This window comes from Suncus etruscus, chromosome 7 (genome assembly GCF_024139225.1).
Source record: "Suncus etruscus isolate mSunEtr1 chromosome 7, mSunEtr1.pri.cur, whole genome shotgun sequence".
Lineage (NCBI taxonomy): Eukaryota > Metazoa > Chordata > Mammalia > Eulipotyphla > Soricidae > Suncus > Suncus etruscus.
This window is the reverse complement of record NC_064854.1, coordinates 57,264,433-57,291,911: the sequence shown is the minus strand read 5'-3', so window position 1 is coordinate 57,291,911 and position 27,479 is coordinate 57,264,433. Positions and strand designations below refer to the sequence as shown.

The 27,479-nt window shown below is 49.2% G+C and overlaps 1 protein-coding gene, 1 long non-coding RNA gene and 1 other non-coding gene across 3 annotated transcripts; all 3 read right to left on the bottom strand.

The window, feature by feature from the left end:
- Window positions 1-2,267: 2,267 nt before the first annotated feature.
- On the bottom strand, window positions 2,268-2,590 carry KIAA0040 (KIAA0040 ortholog). The gene has a single exon (XM_049776635.1). The coding sequence runs from the start codon at window positions 2,572-2,574 to the stop codon at window positions 2,272-2,274; it is 303 nt and encodes a 100-aa protein (XP_049632592.1). The 5' UTR covers window positions 2,575-2,590; the 3' UTR covers window positions 2,268-2,271.
- A 27-nt stretch (window positions 2,591-2,617) lies between these two features.
- LOC126013558 (uncharacterized) lies at window positions 2,618-25,512 on the bottom strand. The gene is made up of 3 exons (XR_007497535.1): window positions 25,293-25,512; window positions 5,842-5,948; window positions 2,618-2,674 (listed from the first exon to the last, which is right to left on the bottom strand). It is a non-coding gene; the product is annotated as an uncharacterized LOC126013558 (long non-coding RNA).
- On the bottom strand, window positions 22,258-22,364 carry LOC126015211 (U6 spliceosomal RNA). The gene has a single exon (XR_007498099.1). It is a non-coding gene; the product is annotated as a U6 spliceosomal RNA (small nuclear RNA).
- Window positions 25,513-27,479: the final 1,967 nt, after the last annotated feature.

Below are 27,479 nucleotides of genomic sequence, written 5' to 3'. Positions count from 1 at the left end.
GGGTCTGACTCTCCTAGGGAAAAAAAATACTGACAAATTTGATACAACTTTGACCATTTATATTCTTCTTGAGAAGGGAATGGCTCCACTCTGCCATCTTGCATCCCCTATAAATTAATAGTGAAGCCTTTGAACAGTGGGGCCGAGGCCCTTCCTCTCTGTCTGGGGCACTGCTCAGACCTCTCTGGCCCAGGGAGCCTCTATGCAATCTTTAATCCCCCACAAACAGGATGATCAGATTCTTGGGGTGGCAGTTTATGGAGAAGGGGGAAGGAAGAAAGAGTTGGACAGCCAAGTGGGGAGGAAGATGAGAACGAAGCCGGGATTATACACGAGGTCCCCCCCCCCCCAAACTATCTCGGCACCCTTCTGCTTTCAGATATTCAACCAAAATTTGTAGCCAAGCAGGCAGTGAGGTTTGTTAAAGTCAGGGGTGGGGAGAAGAAGGGGAGCTTTCAGGAACATGGTTTTGAGCCAGAAGGTCCTGGAAACAAAAGCCAACAGGGTGCAGCACCCCCTGCCATGCTCCCCACCCCGTTAGGCAGTGACAGCTGGTTGGGTCTTCATTCACACTAGCAGCCTGTTGCCATGGCAACCGTGTTACTGTGTGGTCCCTGGGATCAGTTCTGACACGCCCTGGCTTCCCATCTTCCCAGGACACTTATAATGGGGAGGTAGAAAGAAGACAGGTGGGGAGTGAGGGAGTCAGTGAGGGGGTGGCCAGAAGGTCTGTGTGCAGAGAGAGCTAGCATGGAGGGCTTCTCTGGTGGGAACAGCTGGTCTTTGTGGCCCCAGTGTGCCCCAAATGGTTCTGAGTCTCACAGGCCTCTTAAAGAGACCCCAGGTAGCTTACTCCCTGGAGCACATCTGGAGTGCAGTGAGCCCAGCCATCCCAAGAGCAGACTGGAGGAACTAAGTGCTGAAATCAGTTATCTGTGGCCACTCAGAACTCCTGCTGTGAGATTGACCAAAGTTGCCCATCAGGACTGCAGCCGCTTCCATGGCGAAGTGGTGGCAATGGTGGCAAAGGCTGGTAATGGGGTCATGGCCAATTACAGACTTGCCAATTGGTCCTCTAGGGGTGGGGGATTCAGCCTTTTAACCTCAGCTCCAGGGGAGGAAACTCTCCTTAGCCTATTGGAAGCCCTCAGATCTCAGGATATTCTTGTCCTCCACCTTGAACCTGCATGACCCCCCCGAAAAAGCAGTCCCCCCACTGGACTGCAGGGATGAGGTATTACAGGTTAACCCTTCCAGAGCCAACAGTCTCTACAGAGGCCCTGGGGACTGGCTGGAACCCCACAGAAAGCTGAACTCTATTTCTCCCCACACACCAGTAACTTCTACTCTTCAGCTACAGCTTCCCAGCCCTCTGAAATAATTCCCAGTGAGCCTCTGTGGGTGGTACTTGAAAACTTTTGCTCCTAACAGGAGGTTCCTGGGTGTCCATTAGGCATCTCCTATTTTCTAAGACACAGATTAAAGGCCACATCTTCACCAAGAGTTGCTCTTGCTGGGAACAGGGGGCTATGACCAGTGACTGGAGACTGTACCCTGTGGGCCACAGGTCTAAACCCCTGTTGGCTCAAAAAAGGACTTTAACATGAAGGGAAAAAGCTTTCAAGAAATCTGGATGAATCTCACTTCAAACTTTTCCTTCCAGGTCAGAGGTCAGGAGTCCAGGAAGTTGGTGTGTCTATCTATAGAGATGGGGAACAGTACCAAAAGGCTGGAAGGCCCCACAAAGAGGATTTCCAGAAGAGGCAACATAGGAACAGGGATAAGAAAGTGACCTGAGAGGTATTCATATGGACTAGACAGTGCAGAAGGCCTTGCCTGGTTTCAGAACTGTCTATGTGACCTATTCTGGCCAGTCTTAAGCATTGTGCAAGGGCAGATAAATATCTTGTGCATTGGCTAATCATTACACTGATGATCAGCTGGTGGACCTGCCCAGGAACCCATTGTCTGAATTTGTGCTTGTGTCTTTGGGAGACATCTCCAGTCTCCTTTGTGCCTCTGCATGTGGAAAGTGCCAGGAAGAGGCAAGAGGCAGGCCTGAGTCTGAAGGAAAGAAGTTGTTGTGGAACATAGACACAGAGCTGCCAAGACTGGGCACATCCCTCCATGAGGGCCCTGTCTCAGTTTCTCTGTGTATAGTGGGCATGGTACTACCAGTTCCAGTTGCCCACTTCCTGTGGGGCATGACTGGAAGTTGGAGTGGGGCATATGCAAGAAACAGGAAGTTGTATTTCATCTCTTCCTGTCTCACTAGACGGGCAGTGATGGCCGCTTCTCCAGATGTAGGAGCTTGGGCTGCGCAGAGATCCAGAGGTCTTCCTCAGCCTTCTTCTTCTTCCTCTTCTTCTTCTGATTGCGCTCAGGCTGTCGGCCACTCCTGGCGGCCTTGCTCCAGCAGCAGTGGCAGCAGATGAAGAGCAGTGTGAGGACCACGAGCAGCGGCAGGGCCAGAATGACACCCAGGCAAATGGTGTTATAGATGCCCTCTTGGTGCTTGGTCAGGATTGTGTTCCAGAAGTTCTCGAAGAAGGCCCTGACCTTGGCCATGATCATGGCCAAACCTGAGGACATGCACGAGGCCCGAATCCCTCCTGCACACCTGCTTTGGCTCCTTTTCTTTCTGTGTCAGGTCTGAGCACGCCCCTACAAGCACCTGGTGGAGCAAAACAGAGCTGGTTCAGGAGAAAGGTGGTGGAGGGGCACCTAGAGCTCAGAAATTAATTCTAGATTTGAGACTTCAGAGAGGAGCAGGAGTGAAGGATTTTTAGGCTATCCTGGAAATGGGCTTGTTTTATTTGGGGGCTAGTGTTCAAGGCTGTTCCTGACTCTGTGCTCAGGGATCACTCCTGGCAGAGATTGATTGGGGTCCACATGAGGTACAAAGATGGAACTCAAGTTGGTGCCATGCCAAGCAATCTTCCTCTCTGCTATTCTATCACTTGGGTCCCCTCAGAAATGATCTTTCTAGAAATCTGCATTCAGTCCCTCAGTATCAACTTAGGCTGACAAAAGAAGTCATAATTAATTGTGTATTAGAGCTAGTACTTAGCGGCTAGGCAGATGGCATGGGGTGGGGTGGGGGGACTGGATGTCTTATGTGCAAAAAGGGTCCTGTTTGTGGGGGCCTACACCCTCCACACAGGTATCTCTGTCCCTTGCTTCTCTCTTTTCACAGGGCCCACAGGACAGTCCTGCTTGACCTTCTATGTACTTGACTTGCCATTTTCAACCCTCATTAGAGCCAGAAGATGTCTGAGTCTTGCTGCTGGCTGGAGGGCACATGGGGCTTGCCCAAGGCACCATGACACCTCGATTCTCATCTGCCCTCCTCCTGCCAGCCTTCCTGTCCATCAAGCTCTCTCTGCTTCCACCCTCCTCACATCCTGGGGCCTGAAGATGAGTTGAAGGTGGGGAACAAGGCACCAGTTCTATTCTGCCAGTTTCTGTCCCTCTCATTAGCCTCCTCTCTGCTTCCTGTCCCCTACCCATCATTGCCAGCATCTATCCCGTCTGCTCCTCTTTTTTGCACTGGGAAAGGAGTCTCAGAGTTGGAAGGTGGAGACTGGGATGGGAGGGTACCTGGATGGATTCCCCTATCCTATTCTGAGCCCCACCTTTGGAAGGGAATCTTAGATTGGGTCTCCTTCACCGATAAGACTTGGAGGCAAGGCTTGATCTAGGGAAACAGATGTGCTTTCTGAACTTACCCTGTCTTCACTGCAGCCTTATGGAGTTAAGACTTGGCTCCCATCTGGCCAACTGTACTGATGGGGGTGACCCCACTGGCCCTGCTGACTCTTGTGGCAGAGTCAGTCCCACTTTCTGGGCTTCTCCTGTGCCCCTCTGCACAATTAACCCATTTCTGGCAAGGAGCCTATGGGTCCCTGATGCTGATTGGACTTGGCTGTTCCCTCAGATGGATTGAAACATTTTATTTTGCTTTGTGGTCAGAAGAGTCTGCAGAGAGATTTATCCCCATTGTTGGCTACTTCACCAGTGCTACCAATGCTCAATTTTATATACCTCGTCCAGGCCCAGTGAAACTTTCCGGAAAGCAGATGGCGGCCCTACCTCATACTCAGCACACAGAAAAGAGGAGAAGTAGGAGGAGTTAGGGAGGGTCTATCTGAACTGCTTCAAGGGCCTTGAGGCTTCTTACCCATGGTGCTGCCCACAGTCCACCCATAGGAATGCTCAAGAGAGCCCATGGTAGTGTCCCTGTGAGCCCTGGTTATGGCTGCTCACCACCTGCAATCCAGACTTCTCTCCTTTCTCTCAGAACCTTTACTCAGACTCAAGATACACTGGGTCCAGTGTGTCTCACTCTATCTCTTGTGTTCTATTGAGGTGATCTGCTCCAGTATGATCCTATCAACATTCTGGGGATCAGAAGCTCCTGGTCCTATAACTCTGGGATTCAAATTTATCCCCAGCCTGTTGGTGGACAAACTCTTCCACGCCTGGGCCAGGTGGGTCTCTAAGTACATGCAGGATTTGGGTGGGTGGGGGGACCTCTTGGACTCAGCCAGGGAGAGGAAGGAGAAGATTCCAGCACTTTTCACAAAAGATGAGTAAGATCTTGACCCAGAAACATGGATGAGAAAGGCCTTTAGGCATCCTAGCATAGAAACTTCTAGAATATTGGTACAGCCTTCAGTTGAGCCTGGGGCTCAGGGTGGCAGAGGGGAAGAATGGAAGTTGTGAGTTTAGGGAGGAAGGTTTCTTGGGTGTATTTCACTTGAGCCATCAGAGCTGACTTTGGGGGTTGGAAAAATTGGGAGTACGAACAAGGTCTGCAAAGCTCTGGGAAAAGATCTTGTCTAGTTAAGAAGTATCCACCAAGTTCCTGATAACCATGGCCTTCCACATTAACTGTGAAGATGCACTAGGAAAGAACAAAGATCTCATTTCTGATCTCAACAGAACTTCCAGCCTTTTGGGCTGCTATCACTATTGAGGGCCTCAGATCATACAGAACAAATATATAACAAGGCAGTTCCAACTTGCATTGCTGCGTTGGCTGGAATGGACTTGTGCCTTTGAATTAGGGGTTTATCTTAATATCCTGGGGCCCTCCTGTGCCTCCCCTTAACCTCTTCTCAAATTTGTCCAGCCCCATGGCATCTCAAATAGCCTGTGAATAAATAGATTTCTTTTTTCAGCTAAAGCTAAGTCAATAATTCACTTCGGGATTCCTGAAGGTACTTATTGAAACCTGCTTGCCATAGAGCCAAAGAAAGGATTCATTAACATTTGGGGAACCCAGTCTGGGGAAAATTCGATTAAAAGGTACTCTTTATTATTTTTTAATCTAAGAATTCTCTTCTAGGCCCCCAGGTTACTTGCTGAGCTCTGCTAATCTATAGTGTTTCATTAGTATTTATGAGCTTGATGTTATTAGCATGTCTAGGAAACAATAAAATATCTCCTTGGTGGTATGAATGAAAAGTTAAGAGCTTTGTAAAAGAAGGCACATTTTGGGAGTACTGATTCTGATTATGGCATTATTTGTTATAGGATTGGAAAGCTCCCTGTTCTGCCTTGGGTCTCCAGGACTTCACCTAGTAGAGCTCAGGGGGCCATGCAATTCTGGGAATCTCATTGCACCCCTGTGTGTGTGTATCTGGAATGTGGCCTCAGAACTCTCTCCTGGGCCCCATGGACCCACACTTCAGGAGGTCTCTCCTTGGTTCTTGAGTATTTATTGACACAGTTTGAAAATAATTCTTCTGGTCCTGACAACCAGCCATAGGTGCCAGCCTGCTTAGAGGGTTGATGTGTGGCCATCAGGGTGCAGTGAGGAAAGAGAAATGAACTTACTTGCAGTTTCCTTGAAACCAGTTCTGTGGTAACTAGGTGGGGAGAATGTCAATCATTCATTTGCATGTTCTTCCTCCCAACCAATTCCTCTGGGTCAGTTATGAGACCTGGATGAGAACAGAGAACTAGGAATTGTGTTGGGGGCCATATTGGGTTTCCTGACCAGGGCAGATTTGCCTGCCCATCACAAAATGCACCCCATGAGGTTCCCACAAAAAGATGCTGTGAGGATGAAAAGAAGTTTGAGATCTGGGAAGATATATAGTGGTTAAGGTTTAGGCCCCTGACTTGAGTGAGCCCAGTTTTATCCCTGGCACTGTATGAGGGCACAGAATCTGGGTGCCCCTCCCCCCACACTGCCACAACACCCTCATCCCTAAAGAAGAACTTAGCATCATGTTGGATCCATCCTAGAAACTATAATAAACTGTGGAATAAGGTATAGTAAACATGGGGTTTCCCGAGAACAGAGGATTCCCTCTGGCCTTCTGCCTTATAGCCCATTTAAAGATAGAGAGTGAAACTTCAAGTAGGGCTATGGCTGATCTTTCCAGACTTTGAGGTGGTGAAGGGGCCACTTGGGAACCTTCTAGTGGTACCTGGCTGACATTGAACCCTGGGGCCCCTACAGAACAGTCTGGTGTACCCCCAGAATGCAGAGCTACTCGAATGAAGCTGGGTGTGACCTTGGGTTTAGGATGACCTTCTGGAACTCCCCAGAGAGGCTGAGCGTCAGCAAAGTTCCTTCCCACCTACTTCTCCCCATTTTGTGCTGGTCTCTTTGTGTGTGAGGTGTGTGTGTGTCAATCTCGGGCAGTCACAGTGAGAAACGCCCCTGGGTAAGAACAGCAGGGGAAGCCCCCTGTGGGTCTGGACTGCCAACAGCTCAGCCTTGCTAAGGGTCTGCAGCATCTGGACACACATTAGTGGTTTAGAGCAAATATTTGCACTTGACATAGTTTTCCGCCAGCACCAGAGTCCAGTGGCAGGTGGGGTGCCTCTGGCCCTACATCCCGGAGTTTAGGTTCAAGTGTACTTATGACTTATCTCCCCAGAACTGACCCTCCCAACACCCCCACTCCAGAGTTTAGAAAGGCTGATAAATCATGTACTGGGTTTGACTAAGGACCAACAGTTGCATTCACTGCTATGTTCACTGCTTCTGGAAAGGGCCTAGATGGGCAATATTAGGGCTGACTTAGGTGACTGAGGTAGGGGAATGGCTGGCTATGCTTTGAGAACCCCAGGGTACCACAATGGGCTCTGTGGCATGGAGTTTGCCTTTTCTGTTATTTTTTGGTCCACATCTAGCTGTGCTCAGGAGTAACTTGGTTCTGCACTCAGAAATTATTCCTGGCAGTCTCAGGGGACCATAAGGGATTCTGGAGAGTGAACCTGGATCGGCTGCATGCAAGGCAAATGCTCTCCCCGTTGTGTTATGACTTGCAGTGGAGTTTTCTAAAAAAAAAAAAAAAAAAAAAAAAACAGGGGCTGGGTGGTGGCGCTAGAGGTAAGGTGCCTGCCTTGCCTGCGCTAGCCTTGGAGGGACCGCGGTTCGATCCCCAGGCATCCCATATGGTCCCCCAAGCCAGGAGGGACTTCTGAGCGCATAGCCAGGAGTAACCCCTGAGCATCACCAGGTGTGGCCCAAAAACCAAAAAAAAAAAAAAAACCAAACCAAAAAAAAAAAGAAAAGAAAAAGAAAAACCAAATAAAAAACTTAGTGTGGGAGGGAAGGGGAGCTTGAAGGGGATGAGGAGTCCCAGTACTCCCAGAGAAACATCATACTGGGGTGTGTTGTGTCCCTGGGCCTGTACTGGGGAAGTGCCTAGCCTGAAGCACCTGGACAAGTGCTTGCCTCTTCAGGCTCTGGGGTCTGGCACAGCTCATTGTGCTTGGCACTAGGAGTCCAACCATCTCTGTCTCACTCCATGCCCTCTCCTGGGGGTTTTGGATACCTGGTTCTGCCCTGTTTACCCTACTTGCTCAAAACAGCCTGCTTTGTGTATCTTGCCCTGGTTGCACCAATGCCACATGCATGGGCAGCCCAGACCCTGGCATGAGTATGGCGGGGGCAGGAGGAAGCTGGACTTGTGGGACTTGCTTATCTGCTCTAGTGAGGCCCAGGAGGAAGTTGTGTTCTGAACTTCAGGGGCCCAGATCTTGCAGAATGCCAGGTTGGTGGGGCTGGTATCTGGCCCCACCCTTGAATTGCTCCAGATATGAGTGTGAAGCCAGTGCCCACTCACGGCCATTCTTGGCCAGGGGTGCCTGTGGCTTAGTTCTCAGGTCTGGCTTATCAGTTTTGCCAGGGCCCAGCGGTGTTGGAAGGCCCACAGAGTCCCACCCAGTAGCTCCCACATGGATTCAGCTTGGGCAAACCCTCCACCACTGTCTCTGTCCTCTTCCTTCCCTGGAGTTTATTCCATCCACAGCAGACGGAGCATGTTAAAGTCCTCAAAACCCCACTCCTTATCATTTCCAGGTACCCACTGATGCTGTCCTGAACCCTAGGCTACTTTTTTTTGTTTTTTTTTTGTTTTTGTTTTTTTCATTTTCAGGCCACACTTGGAAGTGTTTAGGGATTACCCCTGGCTCTGTTCTAAGAAATTACTCCTGGTGATGCTCAGGGGACTCTATGGGATGGTGGGGACCAAACTTGGATTGGCTGCATACAAGGCCAGTGCTCTCCTAGCTGTGCTCTGGCCCCATGGGCTCTGCTTCTTCAGTCTCCTACCAAACCTGCACCTCATGCATCTGACCACCCCACACCTGTTTTGGACTGATCACCCCCCACTTCCTTCAAGTCCTGATTGTCCCCAGGGTACACCTGCCCTTAGGCATGAGCATGAATGAATCCTTCATCCCCTCAAGGCTCAGCTTCAAGGCACAGCTCTCTCTTGTCATCTCACTGGCTCCTTCCCAGAGGGTCATTGGGAGAGGCTCATACTCAGAAATCAAGCCAATACCCTTTGGGCATGCCCAGCCCAAACCCAAAGTAACTGGGTTACTTCCAGTTTCTGTGCTGGATTGAGTCGGGCCTGGCCTAGCCTGACTGCCTGCTCTAGAATTGGCCAGGAATTGCCAGTTGATGCTAGAATTCTGGAGAGGTAGAAGAGGAAAAAAACTGTTGGCTAACCCCAACCACTAGGGAAAATGTGTACCCAAGGTGATCCCTCCCAAACAGCCAGATGCAGCCAGGTACATGTGTGGTAGGAATTAAGCATCCAGAAAGGCCCCTCCATGTCACAGAAAGCAGCAGGCATGGAAGTGTGGGGGGTAGGGGAGGGATTTATTGTAGTCTGTGTAATCACCACCTTCCTTGCGCCCAGTGACAAGGGGCTCATTGTACAGGGCTCCCAGATAACCAGGGAGCTGTGCTAATGATGCTACGCTCTATTTCAGGTTCGGCAGCTGAGAAAATTAAAAAGCTCTGCTGCACTCCTGGTTCAAGCGACTCAATCTTGCAATCAATCAAGTATTAATTAAGTCACACTAGGTACTGGGGGAGCAATCAAAGATACCCCCCAGCCCCCATTGCTCCACAATGGCAGGAAAAATACTTAGAGATGGCTTCAGAAGCATGGAAAGTGCTTAAAAGGGGCTTCGTTTGGGACTTTTTCAGGCATGGTTCTGGGAAGCCCTGGTTCCCTCACTGATTTTTCACCCTCCCTTATTCTTCTTTCTCCCTCATCTCTAATTCCAGCTCTCTCCATGAGGTCCAAGTCCCAAGAATGATCAGTATTTCTCAAAGAACTTTAGTTGCAGTAGATCCTCAGAAAAGCACCAATGGGGCTGGAACAAGAGCACAGTGGGGAGGATGTTTGCTTTGCACATCTGAACACCACTGGTTGTGGCCCCCAAACTAAAATAAATAAAGCTAAAACTTTCTTTAAAATAATGCACTGCTCTGGCTTCTGGAAATGACCATCCAGGCCAAATATGACTAAATAATGTCAATTGAGGTAGCAAGTCACTGGAACTTGCTATTTACTCTCCCTGCTAGCATCTGGACATTTCCCAAGCTTTCTTTCCCCTAAACACTTGGGTTCAAAAACCAGATTCTATGTCACAGGCTGAAGCTGTGCTCTGAATTTTATCCCTCCAGGCTATTTCAAATGACTTAAAGAGGATATGTATATATATTTTTATATTTTTTAGGTGCATTTCCTTAATAGGTGTAATTCTTATTGTCTATTTCCTTATGTAAAGGTATTTTTCCCCATTCCGTTTTTTGGATATGTTTAATAGGAAATTCTAGTAGATAAGTTTCTCTTGGGTTCTGAGTTTATGTTAGAACCAGGTTACAGCGATTATTTAGCTTGTTATTTTTACTCCTATATGCACCAGTAGTATCATGTGGCATTGCTCCTATTTGCATAATGCATTAAAGTGGGGGAGATTTTATGTATGGAAATAAGTTCTTATCTAATAGGGATAGGAACTCATAAATTTTATATTGCAGTGGGGTCTTTCACCCTACACATTTGTCATAGTGACTTGGCTTAGGCTTTGGATGATTGGACAATGGCCATTCATCCCTGAACCTTGGATCCCATCTATGGAACTGGAATGATTTTCTGCACCAGCACCAGGAATTGGGACTTCTTTTGAGGAAGCCCTAATACTGCCCTGGCACTGACTTGCTCCACTGTGGGTTCATATGACATCCTGACAACTTGGAAATATCAACAATTTGCTTTCTGGCCAGGGTTCCCTGCACTGCCTCCTAACAATGAGATGAAACCAGAAAATGCTCCATGACACCATGACTTTGATATAAGATCTATGCAAAATACACGATCTCTAACTATAGAAACCAAACTGTGATTGAGAAGAACTTTTACTAGGACAACAAAGAAAGAGTTTGTGATTAGACAACTTAGTATGCTCAGAAACTCTAATTGTCTTAATGCAAGATGCTTCATGGGTAGGATATCCCTGTTCTTAGGACAAAGGTTTTTCCTTTCTATTTTCCCCAATTTTTGCTGCACCTATGCAACAAAACAAACCAAAAACAAAAACAAAAAAAAAAAACCTGCCCCCATAATAAATACCCTTTTATTTTCTTATTTCTTATCTTTCAAATAGGGGCTCCCATCTTTTTTCATAGAGTCTTGAATTACTTTGTTTTACCACATATTTCGGCATTTTTCTATAAAACTTAGCAGAAAGGAAAAAAGGAAAGGCTGAGGGCCAGGGGCCAAGTGGTCTCAGATGCATTGGTAGAGAAGAAATAAGGACAGAACTAAATATTCAAGCCAAAGACAATGACAGTAGAATCAAGAGACCTAAACTTTAACAATCTAAACTTAAATTGGGAATCTTATTCTGGCAAGCCAGGAGGCAAAGCGGGGTGGTATAGGAGGCACTCTGGGTTCATTGGTAGAGAGAAGTTGACACTGATGTATATCTGAAATTTAATGAAGGACTTTGTAGATCAATAAATAATGAAGTTTCAATAAAATAAAATTAATAGGGGCTGGAAAGATAGGGCATTTGCCTTGTATGTGGCCAACCCGGGAGGGACCCGGTTTGATTCCTGGCATCCCATATGGCCCTCCAACTTGCCAGGGGTGATTTCTGAGTGCAGATTCAGGAGTGACCCCTGAGTACCACTGGGTGTAGCCTGAAAACTAATTAATTAAATAAAGTTTAAAAAATAATAAATGTTAAAAAAAATCTATCCGGGCCCGGAGAGATAGCACAGTGGCGCTTGCCTTGCAAGCAGCCGATCCAGGACCAAAGGTGGTTGGTTCGAATCCCGGTGTCCCATATGGTCTTCCGTGCCTGCCAGGAGCTATTTCTGAGGAGACAGCCAGGAGTAGCCCCTGAGCACCACCGGGTGTGACCCAAAACCCAAAATAAATAAATAAATAAAAAATAAATGTTAATAAATCAATAAAATAAAGTTTAAAAAATAAATTTTAATAAATTAATAATAATAATAATATGGGGCCAGAGTGATAGCACAGTGCTAGGGCATTTGCCTTGCATGTGGCCAGCCCTGGAACAACCTCGGTTTTCGATTCTTGGCATCCCTCAAGCCTACCAGGAGCGATTTCTAAGCACAGAGCCATGAGTAATCCCTGAGTGCCACCAGGTGTGACCCAAAAACCCAACCCCCAAATAAAAATAATAAAGAACTGGGTCCTCTATCTGCCCTAATCTAGTGCAGAGTCTGGATGCTCTGAGGTTGGGGTTCTCTTCTGGAGACACTTAAGGACACATTTCAGTGCTGGGGAGGGGGGCTTTTCTCTATGAACTGAGCCTCCTTGCTTTGTCTCAAATGTGTGGAGGCAAGTCTGAGAGGAATGAATGAATACAGGAACAGGGGTTCTGCTAAGAGGGATACAGGAGAGAGGATTGTGTGAGCTAATATACCAACAGTCTGTTCATAGTGTGTGAAGGTTGGAAACATGTCAAAGAATCATTTTGTTCTATGCTGTGTTTGGCCTGTCTTTCCCCAAACCATTCAACCATGCTTTGCTTTCTTTGCATGAATCCAAAACCACCTACCTCTCTTCTCTCTTTCCCGGCTCACTCTCTACTCTCCTGACCTCAATACTCCCCTTTTCAGAGGGCCTCGGGGGCCCATCATGACTGGATTTCTTCTTTCATTTCGGTTATCAGGCTCTTTACCTGACCTCATGGGACAGTGCTCTTTAGGGAGGCCAAAATCTCAGCACAGGGTTGCCCAAATGTCTCCTCGCTCCCCTTTCTTGGGCACCCGTTTCCAGTCAGTTCTATGAATCAGCCACTAATTGTGTACTGGTGTGGACAGATGTTTCCAGACACGCTGCAGTGGAAATGTCCCCATTTCCCAGATGAGGCCACTGAGACTCCCATAGAGAAACTGACCCAAGACCCTCAACACCAAAGAGAAGGCAAGATCCAGGTGTTCTCCTCCATCAGACACTGGAGTGTCTGTCTTGAGCCTGGGAGGACAGACACTCCTGAGCCAGGAACTCATCTCTGGTGATGGGAAACCCATCCTTTCACAGGACATACCCCAAAGGGAGAAACATGTTACATGATCTCCTGCCGTTGAGTGTTAGGGATCGGAAGGCCTCAAATTCTTGTGGAGACTTAGAAGCAATTCTAATGTGATCTCCAGCCCAAAAGCATTGGATTCTATTTGATTCTGTTTTTGCAGAGGGGAATGTTTGGGGATCAGAGCCAGTGGTGTTCAGGGGCCTTTCTTAGCTCTATGCTCAGAGGATTAGCTCCTGTAGAATTCGAACCAGAGTCTACCCACATGCCTTAACCCCTAGACTATCTATCTCTCTGCTCCCTGATCCTGTTTGATCTGTTGTTTGTTTTTCTTCCTTCATTATAAAATTCTCAATCTTGATCTACCCTTTGGGCTTGGGCTGAAAGCTCACTGAACTTCTTCCATAACTGTGAGAATTTGTTGGGGTTTTGAAAAGAACCTGCACCTCCTTCCCTCCCCGAACACTCCCACCCCACACTCTGATTCCCACATCACCTACTTTGCCCTTTCCTCCTTTTAGTCACCTGTGAGGTCCTAGGAGCACTTTAAGCTTGTAGACCCTTAACCACCTACATATCTGAGGTAGGGTTGATCTTGCCTGCTCTTGACATGACCTTCTAAGTCCAGGGGCTCGAGTCAAGCAGAACCAAACCCAACAATCCAGTGGTCACAATGATCTGTGGTGATGACCCTGTTCTTTTGGGCAGATTCTACAAATGAGAAGGAGAGGGAAGAATTGGCCTGGATGCTGATGTCTCGGGATGGCATGGAAGGCTGGCAGAGCGCCCTGGAGAGATCAGCAAACTCTGACTTGGGATTCCCATTGTCCTAGCATTGGGCAGCCAGTTCAGTTAGGCTCTTGGATCTTCCTCTGAGAAGCAAGGCTGTTTGTTATTAGTGCTAGATTTCCTTGGGATTTTGGGGAAGAATAAATGAGGCATAGGGAAAAATTCTGAGAAGGGAAAACTTGCTATCTAAAATGTCAGGTTGGGGGCCATAGTGATAGCACAACAGGGAGGGCGTTTGCCTTGAATGCAGCTAACCTGGGTTTGACCTCTGACATCCTATAGGATCCCTGGAGCCTGCCAGAAGTGATCCCTGAGTGCACAGCCAGGAGTAAGTCCTAAGTGCCACTGGATGTGGTCTCAAAACAAAACAAACAAAAAGCCAGATTGAGGTCTGGAGTAATCAACGACAACAGGGACAATGTTCATATTGCATGTGTCTGACTGGGTTTGATCCCCGGCATTCCATAAGGTCTCGAAACACCATCATGAGTAATTCCTGAGTGCAGAGCCAGGAGTAAGCCCTGAGCACCTCTGGGTGTAGCCCCAAACCAAAAAAAAAGTTTTTCTAAATACAAAGTGGAGATATTAGTGGTGAAAGAGCTGACTGAGAGCTACTGAACTTGTCTCAAGGACACCACCCTCTCCCCCTTTCTGTATGAATCACAGCCACCAACCTGGGGAACATATTAGCACATATTAGCACACAGTGGCACTATTCTTTGCTGCTGCTGTTGGCCATGCATGTGTGTCTCCACATGCGCCGACCACATCCTGGTCTGGCGCTCAGAGCACCTGTTGCTATGGCCACAGAGAGACACAATCAGCTCGGGTTAGGGCGTAGAGAACCTGGAAAAGGTTTTCTTTCTCTGGCAAGTATGAGGTCATTCCCAGATCTGGCTGCTGGCCGTTGAGACTGGGTGGTGACCCCTGCATCAAGGGAAGCCTTTATGGGTACTCACTAATACCTGGCCTTGAAATCATCTTTCCCTTGAACCTCTTCTGAGCGGGCTCAAGGCAAGAGGACAACTGAGTGCTCTGTGTTGCTCAGGTGGAAATGAAGAAAACAGATCTTACTGTGGCACAAACTTCTCACACTGGATGGAAGAGGGCATTTTGCAGTCATCAGCAAGTTATTTTGTTATTTTCCAGTGGGCTGGCAGAGAGAGAGAGAGAGAGAGAGAGAGAGAGAGAGAGAGAGAGAGAGAGAGAGAGAGAGAGAGAGAGAGAGAGAGAGAGAGAGAGAGAGAGAGAGAGAGAGAGAGAGAGAGAGAGAGAGAGAGAGAGAGAGAGAGAGAGAGAAAAGCTTAGAGGCTGGAACAGAGGAAAACTTAATAGGGTAGCAAGAAGACACTAGCCCGTGACTCCTAGGCTCAGCTCAGGCCAGCCATGCCTTCCTGCTGCCTCCCTGCATTTGGTGCTAACCAGAGTGCTTGTCAATTAAAAGCCCATTGCAGCCTGGCAGTAGCCCACTAGCCCTTAATGTAAAACTCAGAGAGGGAGTGAGCAGAACAGCCTCATTCTTATCATAACTCGCCCCTGAGGAATGCACAGTGCAGAATATTCCAGTCACCAGGCTCAGGGCTGCAGCTGCCCACCTCAGAAGGGGGATGGTGCAAAGGAGCTGGTGTTTCCTGAGAATGACCTCTCACTTCCAGCCCACAAGTCAAGCATGGCAGGATCAATAGATATATAAAGTGAGGGGTGGGTGAAGGCTGTTGGGTCAAAGTTATGCTGAAGTTCCAGCATGACCCGAGGGAGCTAAGGAATAGCACAGAGGGTGTTGGTAATGGCCCTGAGGCATAAGCCAGAGACTGGGTTGTACCCTGTAATCCCCAATGTGGGGCAGGCAGGCAGCTCTCACGAAAACTCCAGACAACCCTCCCCACCTGCCTGGGTTGGCTTTTGCTGGGTTTTCTCATTAGTGGGATTTGTGACTTATTCTTAGAGCCACTACAAGAGATGACTGGTAGGAGATAGCAGATCCTGCCCCTCCACCCCATGTATGATTCGGGAATTCTTGCCGGGAAGGCTTTCCATGGGTCTCCCCCTCAAGTGGTTGGGAGAGTTTCTAAAGAAGTGTCTACAAAGGTGACAGCAGGCAGCACTTTGCCCCTGAGAAGGTTTGAACCTAGAAATGCACTTTCCAAAGCAGACCAAGATGTGACTGGACTGGTCTGGGATTCTACTGCAACACCCAGAAAACTGCAAGCACCCAAGTGGCCAGAAACACTTGGGGTGAACTTAACACCCAGACAGACAGATCTTTCCGCTGCTAGTCCGGTAGACTGAGCTTCCCTCTTTGCCGCCTACTCTGCAGCTCACACCTGACTGGTTTCAGAGGCCTGGCTGAGCACGCCTGCCCTCTCTCTGCCCAGCCCAGTGAGCTGACAGCCACATTCCACCCTCTCTGCCAGGAGGCCACAACCACTGGGCAGAGCTGCTGTGGGTGAATCCAGGGATGGGCCCTGCTGGGCGGTGCCTTCCATACCCCTGGTGGTGAGAACGGGACTGTTGGAAAGTGATCTCTGCACCCCTTGGTGCTTTGACTGAGTCACCCTAAAAAAGATGTGCTGCCGGCACATTCCTGGGACAGGATCAGGCTGGCAGCCCCATAATTATTTGCACCCATCAAATAGACCATTTAGGATGCTCATTCCTGAGTCCCACTTAGATTTTCCTTCCAAGAAGTGTCAGCTCAGGGTCTGCTATGTGATCACTGGAGTGTGTGTAGGGCGCATGAAAAGAGAGAGGGTGGATGGATGGATGGGCTCTAATCCGAAGAGCATTTAATTGAAAACATTTTTTTTTATGTTTTTGAACCATACCCAGTGGTACTCAAGACTTACTTCTAGATCTGCATTCAGGAGTAACTCCTAATGGTTCTCGGGGACCCTATGGGATGCCGGTGATTGAACCTGGGTTGACCACATGCAAGGCACGCACCCTCCCTGCTGTTCTCTCTCCAACTTCCATTGTTTTTTTTTGGACATATCATTGGTTTAAAATGGAGGCTTAGGGGCCGGAGAGATAGCATGGAGGTAAGGCATTTGTCTTGCATGCAGAAGGACGGTGGTTCGAATCCCAGCATCCCATATGGTCCCCAGAGCCTGCCAGGAGCGATTTCTGAGTGTAGAGCCAGGAGTAACCCCTGAGCGCCGCTGGGTGTGACCCGAAAACCAAAACCAAACCAAAACAAAACAAAAAAAGTCTTAGCCTCTCGGTGTGTGTGTGTGTGTGTGTGTGTGTGTGTGTGTGTGTGTGTGTGTGTGTGTGTGTGTGTGTTGGTATGTTCTCTAGGACCATCTCAATACCCCAAGACCTGACTGCTCATATCGACTTCCCTCGCTTCTCCCTCTGGTAACTCCTGTAGTTTCTATTAAGCCTCGAAGTCAGTTGAGCTGGGATTTGCGGGATCCTTGGCGTTACTGATTGATATTCTGCTCGAGTGCAACCACCTGGTTGATCGTCTCTTCTTGCTTTTGTTCACTTGGAGTGAGGATAATCACCCCAAGATTCATCCCCGGGGTCCCACCACACATTTTCATCTATTGCAATGGCCAAGTCACTCCCTGAATCTGTATCTAGCAGCGCATCTGCTGACAGGCATTTGGGTCAATTCTGGGTCGAGCTTTTGTGACTCTGCCGAGCTAAACACTGGTGTCGATGTCCTTTCAAATCAGTATTTTTGCTTTCCCTTGGGGGGGGGTCTCAGAATGGTTTCAGGGCACCCAGGGTGTTTCTCAGACATCAAGGCCAATGGTGCCAAGGATTATCTGGGCCACCCAGGAAGTGCTGGGAGGCCTCAGGGCTGCACTCAACAAAACATGGGGGCCCATGCTGGGGATCTAGCCTAGTTTGCAAACTAAGTGCTAGACTATCTCCCAGCTCCATGTCAGCCTTATCTTCTCCTTTGGAGAAATGACTACTGGGTCACATGAGTTTCCATTTCTTATGCTTTAAGGGATCCTGGGAAGCTATTTTTTTTTCTTTCTGGGCCACATCCAGTGATGCTCAGGGGTTACTCCTGGCTATGTGCTCAGAAATCGCTCCTGACTTGGGGGACCATATGGGATGCCTGGAAATCAAACTGTGGTTCGTTCTAAGTTAGTGCGTGCAAGGCAAACACTCTATTGCTCAAAACACTGCTCTGGCTCCTTGGGAGATATTCTTATTCCCCCCCCCCCCCCCCCCGAGTCCACCAGATCTTGACCCAGTGACAGTGCAAGTGGGCAGAGCTGTAAATCTGGGAGCCTCATTAGTAGGATGATCCCCGGATGTTGTTGGGCATTTTTGACCTCTATATTCAGTCCCACAAAACTGAACCAGGGCAAGTTCAGTAGGGGGTGCATGTGACAATATTCCCTCCAAGACAAAATTCCGCCTCAATTATCCCATCATCAGAGCCTATTTCCTTAAGCAGGCAACTGAGTATGCAACTATAACCTAAGAGAGTTCTGACTCGCAGAACCAAAAAGTTGTGGAACTGAGGAGAGGAGAAAGGAGAGACTGGTAAAGTGTCCCCATGCAGTACTGGGAGGAAGGAGAGTGGTCAGAGCTGCCTGTGGCAGCAGTGGGGAGGGAGCAGGGGGAGGGAGCAGAGTGAGTGAGTGAGGGGCCTGACTGCTAGAGTGATGGAGACAGCCCTGGCCTTGCAGGCAGCATATTGAATAGGAAGGCCTGCATCATGGTGGGACCTTACATATTTAATTTAAACAACAAAACAACAAAAACCTAACACTTAAGAAGCACCCCTTCCTCGCCATTGGGTAGTTCCCACTGCCAGTTTCTGAGCTCTCTTGGCCTTCATGAATCACCAGCCTGGTGCTGGAGATGCTGATGTGCAGTTCTGTGGAACCTACTGATGATTGCCAAGAGTGAGACATGTGACTATTATAGGAACCTTTTCCAGCGGAAGCAAGACCCCTTGCTGGGACTTTCCTTGCCTAAGCCAATAGCAGGTCTCTACTCTGTGCTTGAGGGACCAGTCTCTCTTCTAGAACATTCCCTGATATCTATAACTTTCCCTAATGGAATGAAGCAGGCAGCCTACCAACCACTTGTTGAGCCCTTCCCTATAGTACTGAAGATTTAGTCTGTGAAGTCAAGGAATTTGTCTTGTGGGGGAGAAATAGCTGATCCCAGAACACAGAAACTTAGCTCCAAGCACAACAGGCCAAAGCTGTTCATTCTGGCAAATGAAACTGGTATCTGATGGGGAAGGGAAAGATGAGAAAGAGCAGGGGCCAGGTTTGCTCCAAGTGGATCTAATCAAAGTGACACCAGAGGGATTTCAGAGCAGCACAGCACATGTTGAGGGTCAGTTTGGGAACTCTTGTCATCCATCTGCCCTGAACTTCTTTTCTGGAAAATGTGGTCCAGCTCGTGAGACCAGCTTCTTCTCGTGTCTGCTAGTCTTCCTCATCCCATCCTGGACTAGTAATGAGAACTTTCCACAGACAGCTTGGGAAGTTGGTACCTCACTCTCTCCTAGGACTGTCACCAGTGTCCTTGAGCACTCGAGGGAGGGTCCTAGCATACTTGCTGTCCTTTGTGGGGACAGGGAAAGGCTGCCAGGCCAAAGAGAATCAGATGGAATCTGGTTTCTAATTTGGAGACTCAGACTCCAAGTAGGGCACCTGTGGAAGGCACCAATAGGCTTCTTCCCTCTCCCAGCAAGGATGCCTAGATGGGAAGATGAGAGGGAGATGATTCCCCATGAACTGAGCTTGGGGGTTTTGAATCCAGGTTAGAGGCTGCTCTGCTCACTATAGGCAGTGGAGGGATTTTTAAAACTCCAGGGCAGTGGAAGCTTGGCAGAGGAGTGAGAGGAGCTGAGGCCCTCTGTCTGCCATGGTCTTTGGACAGCCAGAAGCCTGAATGATGTGTCTATAAAGCAACCTGGCAACTGGCTGGTGGGTGTTAGGGAGATATCCTGGCTGTCCTTCCCAGTGCCTCAAAGTCTTCGTAGGTGGTGACCGTGTCCCCCTCTGGCACAGAGCAGAACTGAGGGCAAGGAAATGGTTTTGTATTTGTCTTTGCTCCTGGGGTAAAGTCACGTGGATGCCAGAATCAGGGGGGCTGCAGGTCTGGTGGTGAGTGACTCTGGTTGGGCCTTGGAAAACCTGCACTTGGCCCCATGCATATGGCAGCCTGGGCATCTCTCATTCCACTCTGAAGCAGGAGGATGCAAATTTAGTCACAGGCTGGGTAGAGCAGACTGTGCTGACTTGTGCAGCTGCATTATCATCATTCCTGTGGCCCCAGTGCCTGTCCTTAGGTGGGGACATGACATGTGCCTCCCACACTTCTCTCCATACTGGCAGGAAGCAGTATTGAGGACTGTCCCTGGTATCACCATGAATGTGGCACACCCCCACCTCTCTCTCACCTATCTCATCTATCTTGTATTTTTTTTTTTTTCTTTTTTGCTTTTGGACTACACTCAGTGATATCCCAGTACCCCTGCTCAGATTCTGCTGTGCCCTGTCCCATGCCCAGGTAATGGCATAGGTGTGTGTGTGTGTGTGTGTGTGTGTGTGTGTGTGTGTGTGTGTGTGTGTGTGAATGTGAGTATGTGTTGGAGATTTGGGTGAGAAACCCGAGCTGCTTGGCCTCCCTGGGGAAATCGTTCTACAAAGGACTAGCTGTAGAATTTTCTTTGGCCTCTAAGAGAGAAAAGCTCTCTCTTTCTCTCTCCCTCCCTTTCTCTCCCTCTTCTCTCCCTTCTCTCTCTCTCTCTCCCTTCTCTCTCTCTCTCTCTCTTTCTCTCTCTCTCGCTCTGTCCTCCCTTCGTCCTTCCCTCCTTCCCTCCTTGAGGTGCCTCTCTGGAGCCCTATTGTTGGCAAGGCCCTTTCTAGTCGCAAGATAGGTCATTTATCTGGTACACCTGGACTGGAAGAGGCTGGTCTGTGGCTGACCAGGCGCCAAGAAGCTCAAGGTCCTTTCAAACACTCCCCAGGCCAAGGAAGATCCAGGGACACAGGCCGAAGAAAGGGAAGGGCCAAGAGTGGTCGGGGCCAACTTTCCAGCATGGAGGTCAGCTTTGGGCAAGAATCAGCCCACATGGGGGCCTGTGTACCCCTGAAGGGCACAGATAGAGATCCTGTTTTCTAATTTGGTCCTGTGTTTGTTCATCTGTGAACAGAAGTTGTGAGCTGGCCTATCTTTCTGTGTTTTTCCATTTCCTTTTTGTTTATTTTGGAAACACACCCAGTGGCATTCCTGGCTCTGCACTCAGACATCACTCCTGGTGGGCTCGGGGGACTCTATAGAATGCTAGGGATCGAATCTGGGTCAGCCACATACAAGGCAAATAAATGCCTTTCCCCTGTGCTATCACATTGGCTTCTGTTTTTCCTTTTTTTCCTTGATAGTGCACCCATGCCAGGGCTCTGCTCACACCAAGGGCTCTTATCTGGCATAGGAGTCAAGTGGCTCTCAGTCCAACTCCAGGAAATGGCCCTGTCTGGCACAGGGAAAGCCAAAGAGACCCACCAAGCCACCCGGATCTGCTCAGATTCAGGGTACATCAGATTGATGTACTCATGTCAGGGAGAACTGAGAAAAGGGGCCCAGTCAGGTGATCACAGCTGTGGCGTATCCAAGGTTGAATGGTACTTTCAGTCTCATGAGCCGCAGGTGTCCCCAAGCAGAGCATGACTGAGGCCCAGGAGCTCATCATATAGCACATAGCCCCCTGGGCATCCAAGCAATGTTTACTTTTATGGGCATTGACACTGGTAGTAGAGGGTATAAAGAGAAGTAGAAGAATAAACTCCTGTCATGGGTAAGTGACAATGACACTGTATTAGCAGCCTTAAAATGTTTCATACAGGGGATGGAAGAGGTGGCTCTAGAGGTAAGGTGTCTGCCTTGCAAGCGCTAGCGTAGGACGGACTGCGGTTCAATTCCCTGGCATCCCATATGGTCCCCCAAGCCAGGAGTGATTTCTGAGCGCAAAGCCAGGAGTAACCCCTGAGCGTCAAAATGGTGTGGCCCAAAAGCCAAGAGAAAAAAAATGTTTCATACAACTTGGGGCTGAAGAGAGTAAAGCGGGGAGGTGCTTGCTTTGCAGTGTTTGATGTGGGTTTGATCCCTGGCACCCCAGAGGATCCCCTAAGCACCATCAGGAATGAGCCCTGATCTCAGAGCCAGAAGTAGGCCCTGAGCGCAGCCATTTGTGGTCCAAAAACAACAACAACAAATATTTTTTTTATACAACAGAAAAAGTGGTGAGTGGCTAACAAACAGGCTCCCAACTTCTCCCACCTACCCAGTCCATCTGAATTTTGGTAGCTTTGAGAGGACAAGATTAGTAATAAGAGTTGGGTATTTTTAAAATGCATTTATTGAGGGCCCAATGATTTGTGTTCCTTTTTCAAGCCAGTCCTGACTGTTACCTTAGTGAGTCATCACCATCCCTGCTTGAATTAAGGGAGGCTGAGAAATTCAAGGTCTTGAGCAAGATCTCCCGAGAGGTGTTTAGAACATGGCTTGGACCTGGGTCAGGTGTAGGTCCAAAAACAAGGCGTCTTTTCTCCCACACCAGGTTGTCCACAGACCTACTCTAGGTATTGACTATGCCACCCTTCCCGGTTCTGGACTAGCCAGAAACTCATCTTTTTTTTTTCTTTCTTTAATATGGAACGCTTCACGAATTTGCACGTCATCCTTGCACAGGGGTCATGCTAATCTTCTCTGTATTATTCCAATTTTAGTATATGTGCTGTGGAAGCGAGCACTAGAAACTCATCTTTAAGTTGGATTCCTCTGCCTCTGACCAGCCAAGGGCCTGTGTGGCATGCATTGCCAGATGCCTCAAGCTGAACTAGAGGGTTCATTTCTCCCCATGGGGGTTAAATTCTGGGAATCTGCTTGTTGGGTGTTCAGGCATTTTTATTTGGCATACTTGTGGTAGTGTCATACCACTAGTCCAGATGTTTAAAAGTCCCTGGTTTCTCAGTGTCACCCTGCCAGGTGTCTTTGTGTATTAAGAGAGAATCATCTAAAAATTCCTATAGGATTAGAAACCCAAATCTTGAGCTACTTTTTACCCATTCAATACTCTGAAATATTAACGTAGCTTCAGAGTCCCCTCCCACCCCTGCCGCTGCTCCAGACGCCTTTTTAGCTGCTGCCAGGGGCAACATCTGGGCTATTTGGTTAGACAAGCCTCCATCTTCGATAGGCCTGGCCAGTCTCAGCCTGTTTCTCACCCTGGACCTGTTCTGGTTACATCCTTCTTGAAGTGTCTCAATTGCCCATCACCTCTGCCTACCCTCATCTATTTCCCAGTCCCACTCGTTCCCCTACTGTGGATTATCACAATTTGGGGAACTTTACAGCACACCTACTCCACCATCTCTGACCACCTTCACCCCATCCCTAGTTCATCCTTCCTATTCTTCTTGGCCTGTAGCAGCCGGTCCTCTGGTTTCTGTCCTTTCTTATCCCCACATCTTGTTTCTCCCCGCCTCCTGGCCTCTCATTCTCTCCAAACACACACCTGACCTTATTTTTCCCAACACACACATTGAAAAAGACTTCCCACCATTTTCCAGGACAATATCACCTTGGAATATTCCCCCCAAGTCCTGCTCTGAGCTTTGCAGATAAGCTTGAGGGACTCCTAACCCATTAGGGCATGACTGTTAGTTACCTCCATGGTCTGGCTGCTGCAGATAATACCGGGAGTCTCTCCACAACCTTTAATTAAGAAATATTTGGGGGTTTGAGGGCCATACCTGGTGGTTTAAATGTAATTTGGGGGGTTTAGGGTCATGCCTGGCAGTGCTCAGGGAGCCATACTCGGTGCCTATGGGGCAGCCACACACAAAGCGAGGCAAGTGCCTTAACACCTATACTACCTCTTCTACCCCTCTCTCCTCTTTTTCAAGTTTTTGGGTCATACCCAGCAGTATATTACTCCTGGCAGTGTTCAGTCGACCATATGGAGATCAAACCCAGGTCCTCTGAATGCAAGGCAAATGTCATCCTGGTTGCTGTCCTAACTCTCCAGCCCCTCTCTGTCTCCTTTAGTTCAGTATTCTGCATAAACTGCTTTCCAGAGCACTGTGGGAGCCCCGATTTGCTTCTGTATCAGTCCCATCACGGGTGGGGCCTCTTCCCAGCAGAAACTACCTCCTTATCTGTGGCCCCCACAGGCGGGCCCAGCAGGCAGTAAATGCTGCCGGGGGAAGGATGTTCCTTGCTCTCTGCCCCACCCACTTTGGGTGCTCATTGTTCTCCAGGACTGAGTCTTCGGAAAAGGGCAGAGGTGCCATCCTCTCTATTCTACAGGCTAAATATGGACCATGCACAGAGAAACATTGGCTGGTCATAGGGTTCTGAAAGTGGGGGATGGGGTGGGGAGAGGCTAGGAAGCCCTAGTGATCAATGATCAATCTCTCATCCCCATCCACACTCAGCCTGAGTGATTGATTGATCAATGTTCATTCAGCTCCACCCAGACCCAGAATGCCTAAGTGGTTGATCAGTGATCAATCAGCTCCACCCAGAGCCTAGGAATCCAGAGCGATCAGTAATCAATCAGGTCCATCCAGACCTAGGAAGTCCAAGTGATCAGTGATCAATTAGCTCCACCCAAACCCAGGAAGCTCGAGTGATTAGTGATCCCAAGTGATCAGTGATCAATCAGTCCTACCCAGAGCACTGAATGAAGGTTGGGGTCCCTAGGGGACTCGGCACCATCTAACCAGGCTGTGAGCAAATGCTCAGTATTTTCAAAGCCAGCGGGGCAGCCAAGAACTGGAATCTTCCAGGAAGCTCGGGAATCCCCAAAGAACCAAAACTCTGGGGCTAGAGAACTTGAAGCTTACTCAGAGCAAAAGAAATGCAGGTGCTTTAGGGGTGGGGGAATGTAGGGGGCGGGGGGATGGCGGGGCGTGACACAAGGCACCTATGAAGGGGTCTGGGGTCCAGGTAATCACTAGTCTCTTTTCTCCAGGAAATTGGGGCCACCCACCAGTCTGGGATTTAGTTTCCCTTTCGGCTAAGCAAGACGGTTTCCCCCGCAGGCTAACTAAGCAAAATATCGGTGTTTCTAGTGAACTTTTTCTTCTTTCCGTCTCCCACCCCACCTTTTGCTCTGCAGTGTGGAGGGGGCTGGGGGGGGTGGTAGGGGGAGAAAGATGGAGTGGCTTGATTGCCTCCATTCATGGAGAGGGGATCTGGCACTTTTAGGGGGGAGTGTGGGCGGGAAAGAAAGGCTCCCCATCCCCTCCCCTCACCCCCACCCCCGCCAGCAGCCCAGAAAGCTTCCATTCCACACCAAAGCTCCAGGCCACGTCTTCCTGGAGGCTAGTTTCTAAGTCCCCTTAGAAAATTGGGCTCCCTCTACAAATAATTTAGAAACTTCTAAGATCTAAAACCCTCACCCCAGTGTCAAGTCCCTAAGCCTGTTTCGGGGAGTGGGGGTGGGATCTAAGTCTAACTTTTCTCCAGTTACTTAAGCGTGTTGTCTGCGCTTTTCAAATACCTGTCCTGGGGAGGGAAGGTGGCAGCTGGGGAAAGAAAGCGCCTCTCTAACACCCACCCAAAGACCCACCATGTGACCCAGAGAAGTAAACCCCCAAAAGTAGGCCCCCAGGAGTTGGGGGTTCCTTTCTAACTTATAAAAGTCTTTAGAGAGAGGAAAAAGAGTGACTCACCTTCCGGTGTCCCCTCCAGGGCCTTCTGCCTTCTAGGTCTCCAGTAATCCGCCCGAGGGGTGGCCCAGGAGCCCTGCGCAATGCGCCTATGCGCCTAGGCGGGGTTCAGGTTGGGGCACTCAGCGGGGACCGGCGAGTACCTGGTGCCCGTGCGGGCAGCCGCACCCTGAGCCTTCCCAGCGCCCCTGCAAGCCGACGCCCCGCATTTTTGAGCTTTCGCTGCTGCGCCCAGGTCCAGCCCTGGTGTTGGTATCAGACGCTCCACTTCCTGCGTCGGCCTGGCGGGGCCCGGCCCGTGCACTAGGGTGCACACGCCCCGGCTTTCCTCCCGCCGGGTCCCCACCCCGCGCCCGTCCCCCGCCATTACGTGTGGGTGCCTGGACGGCCGGGGACACGCCTCCGTCCCAGGCTTGCCTTGGGACGCGCACGACAGGTTGGGAGAGAAACTGGGACGCCCCAGGGACACCAGGCCTGGCCTTTGGGAGCCTCACATGCCTTTTCTGCTCTTCTGCGCTTTTGGAGAGCCCCGCACCTTCTTTCAGAAAGCGTCTGGGCCGCTGCCCCGGCCTGCGATGGAGCAGAAGCAGCCCAGGAGTCAAGCTGACTGGGTTCGGGTCTACCTTTCACTGCTCTGCTGCGGGGATGCCCTTTACTTTTACTCCCAAGTCCAATTCTGGGAGCCCTTTAGAGGCTCAGCACGCAGAGACAAGATGGGACAGATGTTACTGGTAACAGATGCCAAATGCCTGTCTGGAGAGGCATTGCAGGTGCCTCTGGAGGCTAACCTCCTGCCTCTTTTGTGCCCTGCTTTCTTTTCTTTTCTTCTTATTTATTTATTTTTTTGCCTTTGCAAGTGGGCATTAAAATGCCCAGAATTGGGGGACCCTGAGTGATAGTACAGTGGAAAGGGCATTAGACTTGCACACAGCCAACATGGGTTCGATCCCCGGCATCCCATAGGGTCTGCCGAGCACTGCCAGGAGTCATTTCTGAGCATAGAGCCAGGAGCAACTCTTGAGCATTGCACTCCTAGGTGTGTCCCCACTCAAAAATTACCGGGGCCATCTATTATTTCAGCCCTTCATTGAGATTTCTTTCCCAATGCACGGGGGACCAAAGAGCAAAAGCTAGGGCAGAGCTTAGAGGTCAGTGATGGATCCCATGTCTGGTGTGTGGGTGGTAGATCTCCAACACACACACACACACACACACACACACACAATTTGTAAAAATAAAATCCAATCCTTATTCCATAAGAAAAGCAAGGATGTTCAAGGGGGGAAAAGTTTTTCTTGCTAAGGGAGAAATGTAGATATGTGCCTGCTCCCGGGAATTCAGGTGGCATATACATAGTCTGTTTTGGGAATGGGAGAGGAGGTTGGAGGCCATATGTAGCAGTGCTCAGGACTTACTCCTGGCTCGGTGCTCAGGGCTCACTCCTGGAAGTGCTTAGGGGACATATGTGATGTCAGCCTTGGAACTGGGGTTCTTCCCCCACCCCCCATATTGTGTCTTCAGCCCTGAGCTCTGTGTTTGAACACGAAGGAGGAAGGGGGTAGCAGAAGCAGGAGGGTGACTCTGGGTTTCCCACGGCAGCTGAACTTTCTGTGCTGCGAAGGCTCCATCTATCAATTTTCGCTGAACTCACAGTGCTCTGTCCCTGGAGACATGTTCCTTAGGCTGAAGGCCCAAGTACAGACACTAAGTAAGGATTGAGGGACCAGTGAGACTCCCTGCAACAGTAGTTTGCAAACTCCCCAAGTCTAGAAGCAAGGTCTACACCCTGGATCTAACCAGGATCCAGGAGTTGGCTTTCGGGAGGCACCCCCAGATCCTTATAGGCCCTGGGGGTTCAGAAGCAGTAAGGCACAAACTCAGGATAGGTTAGTGAAAGATTCCATGGTACCCCAGGATTTTTTTTTTTTGTTTTCTTTTTATTTTTCATGTATCGAATCATTATGAATCACCAAGTTACAAAATTATTTGTGATTGAGTGATGAGGTCCCCATCCCTTCACCAGTATTCCCAGTTTCCCGCCTGCCCCCCAGCCTGCCTTTGTGGTGGACACTTCTTTCCCCTTTTCCTTTCAGGCACTGTGGTTTGCACTATCGAAAAGCTTCTGGTACATATCACATTCTTCCCTCCTTCCAGCACCCAGTTCTCCTCCAATGTGACCACTTTCCCCAT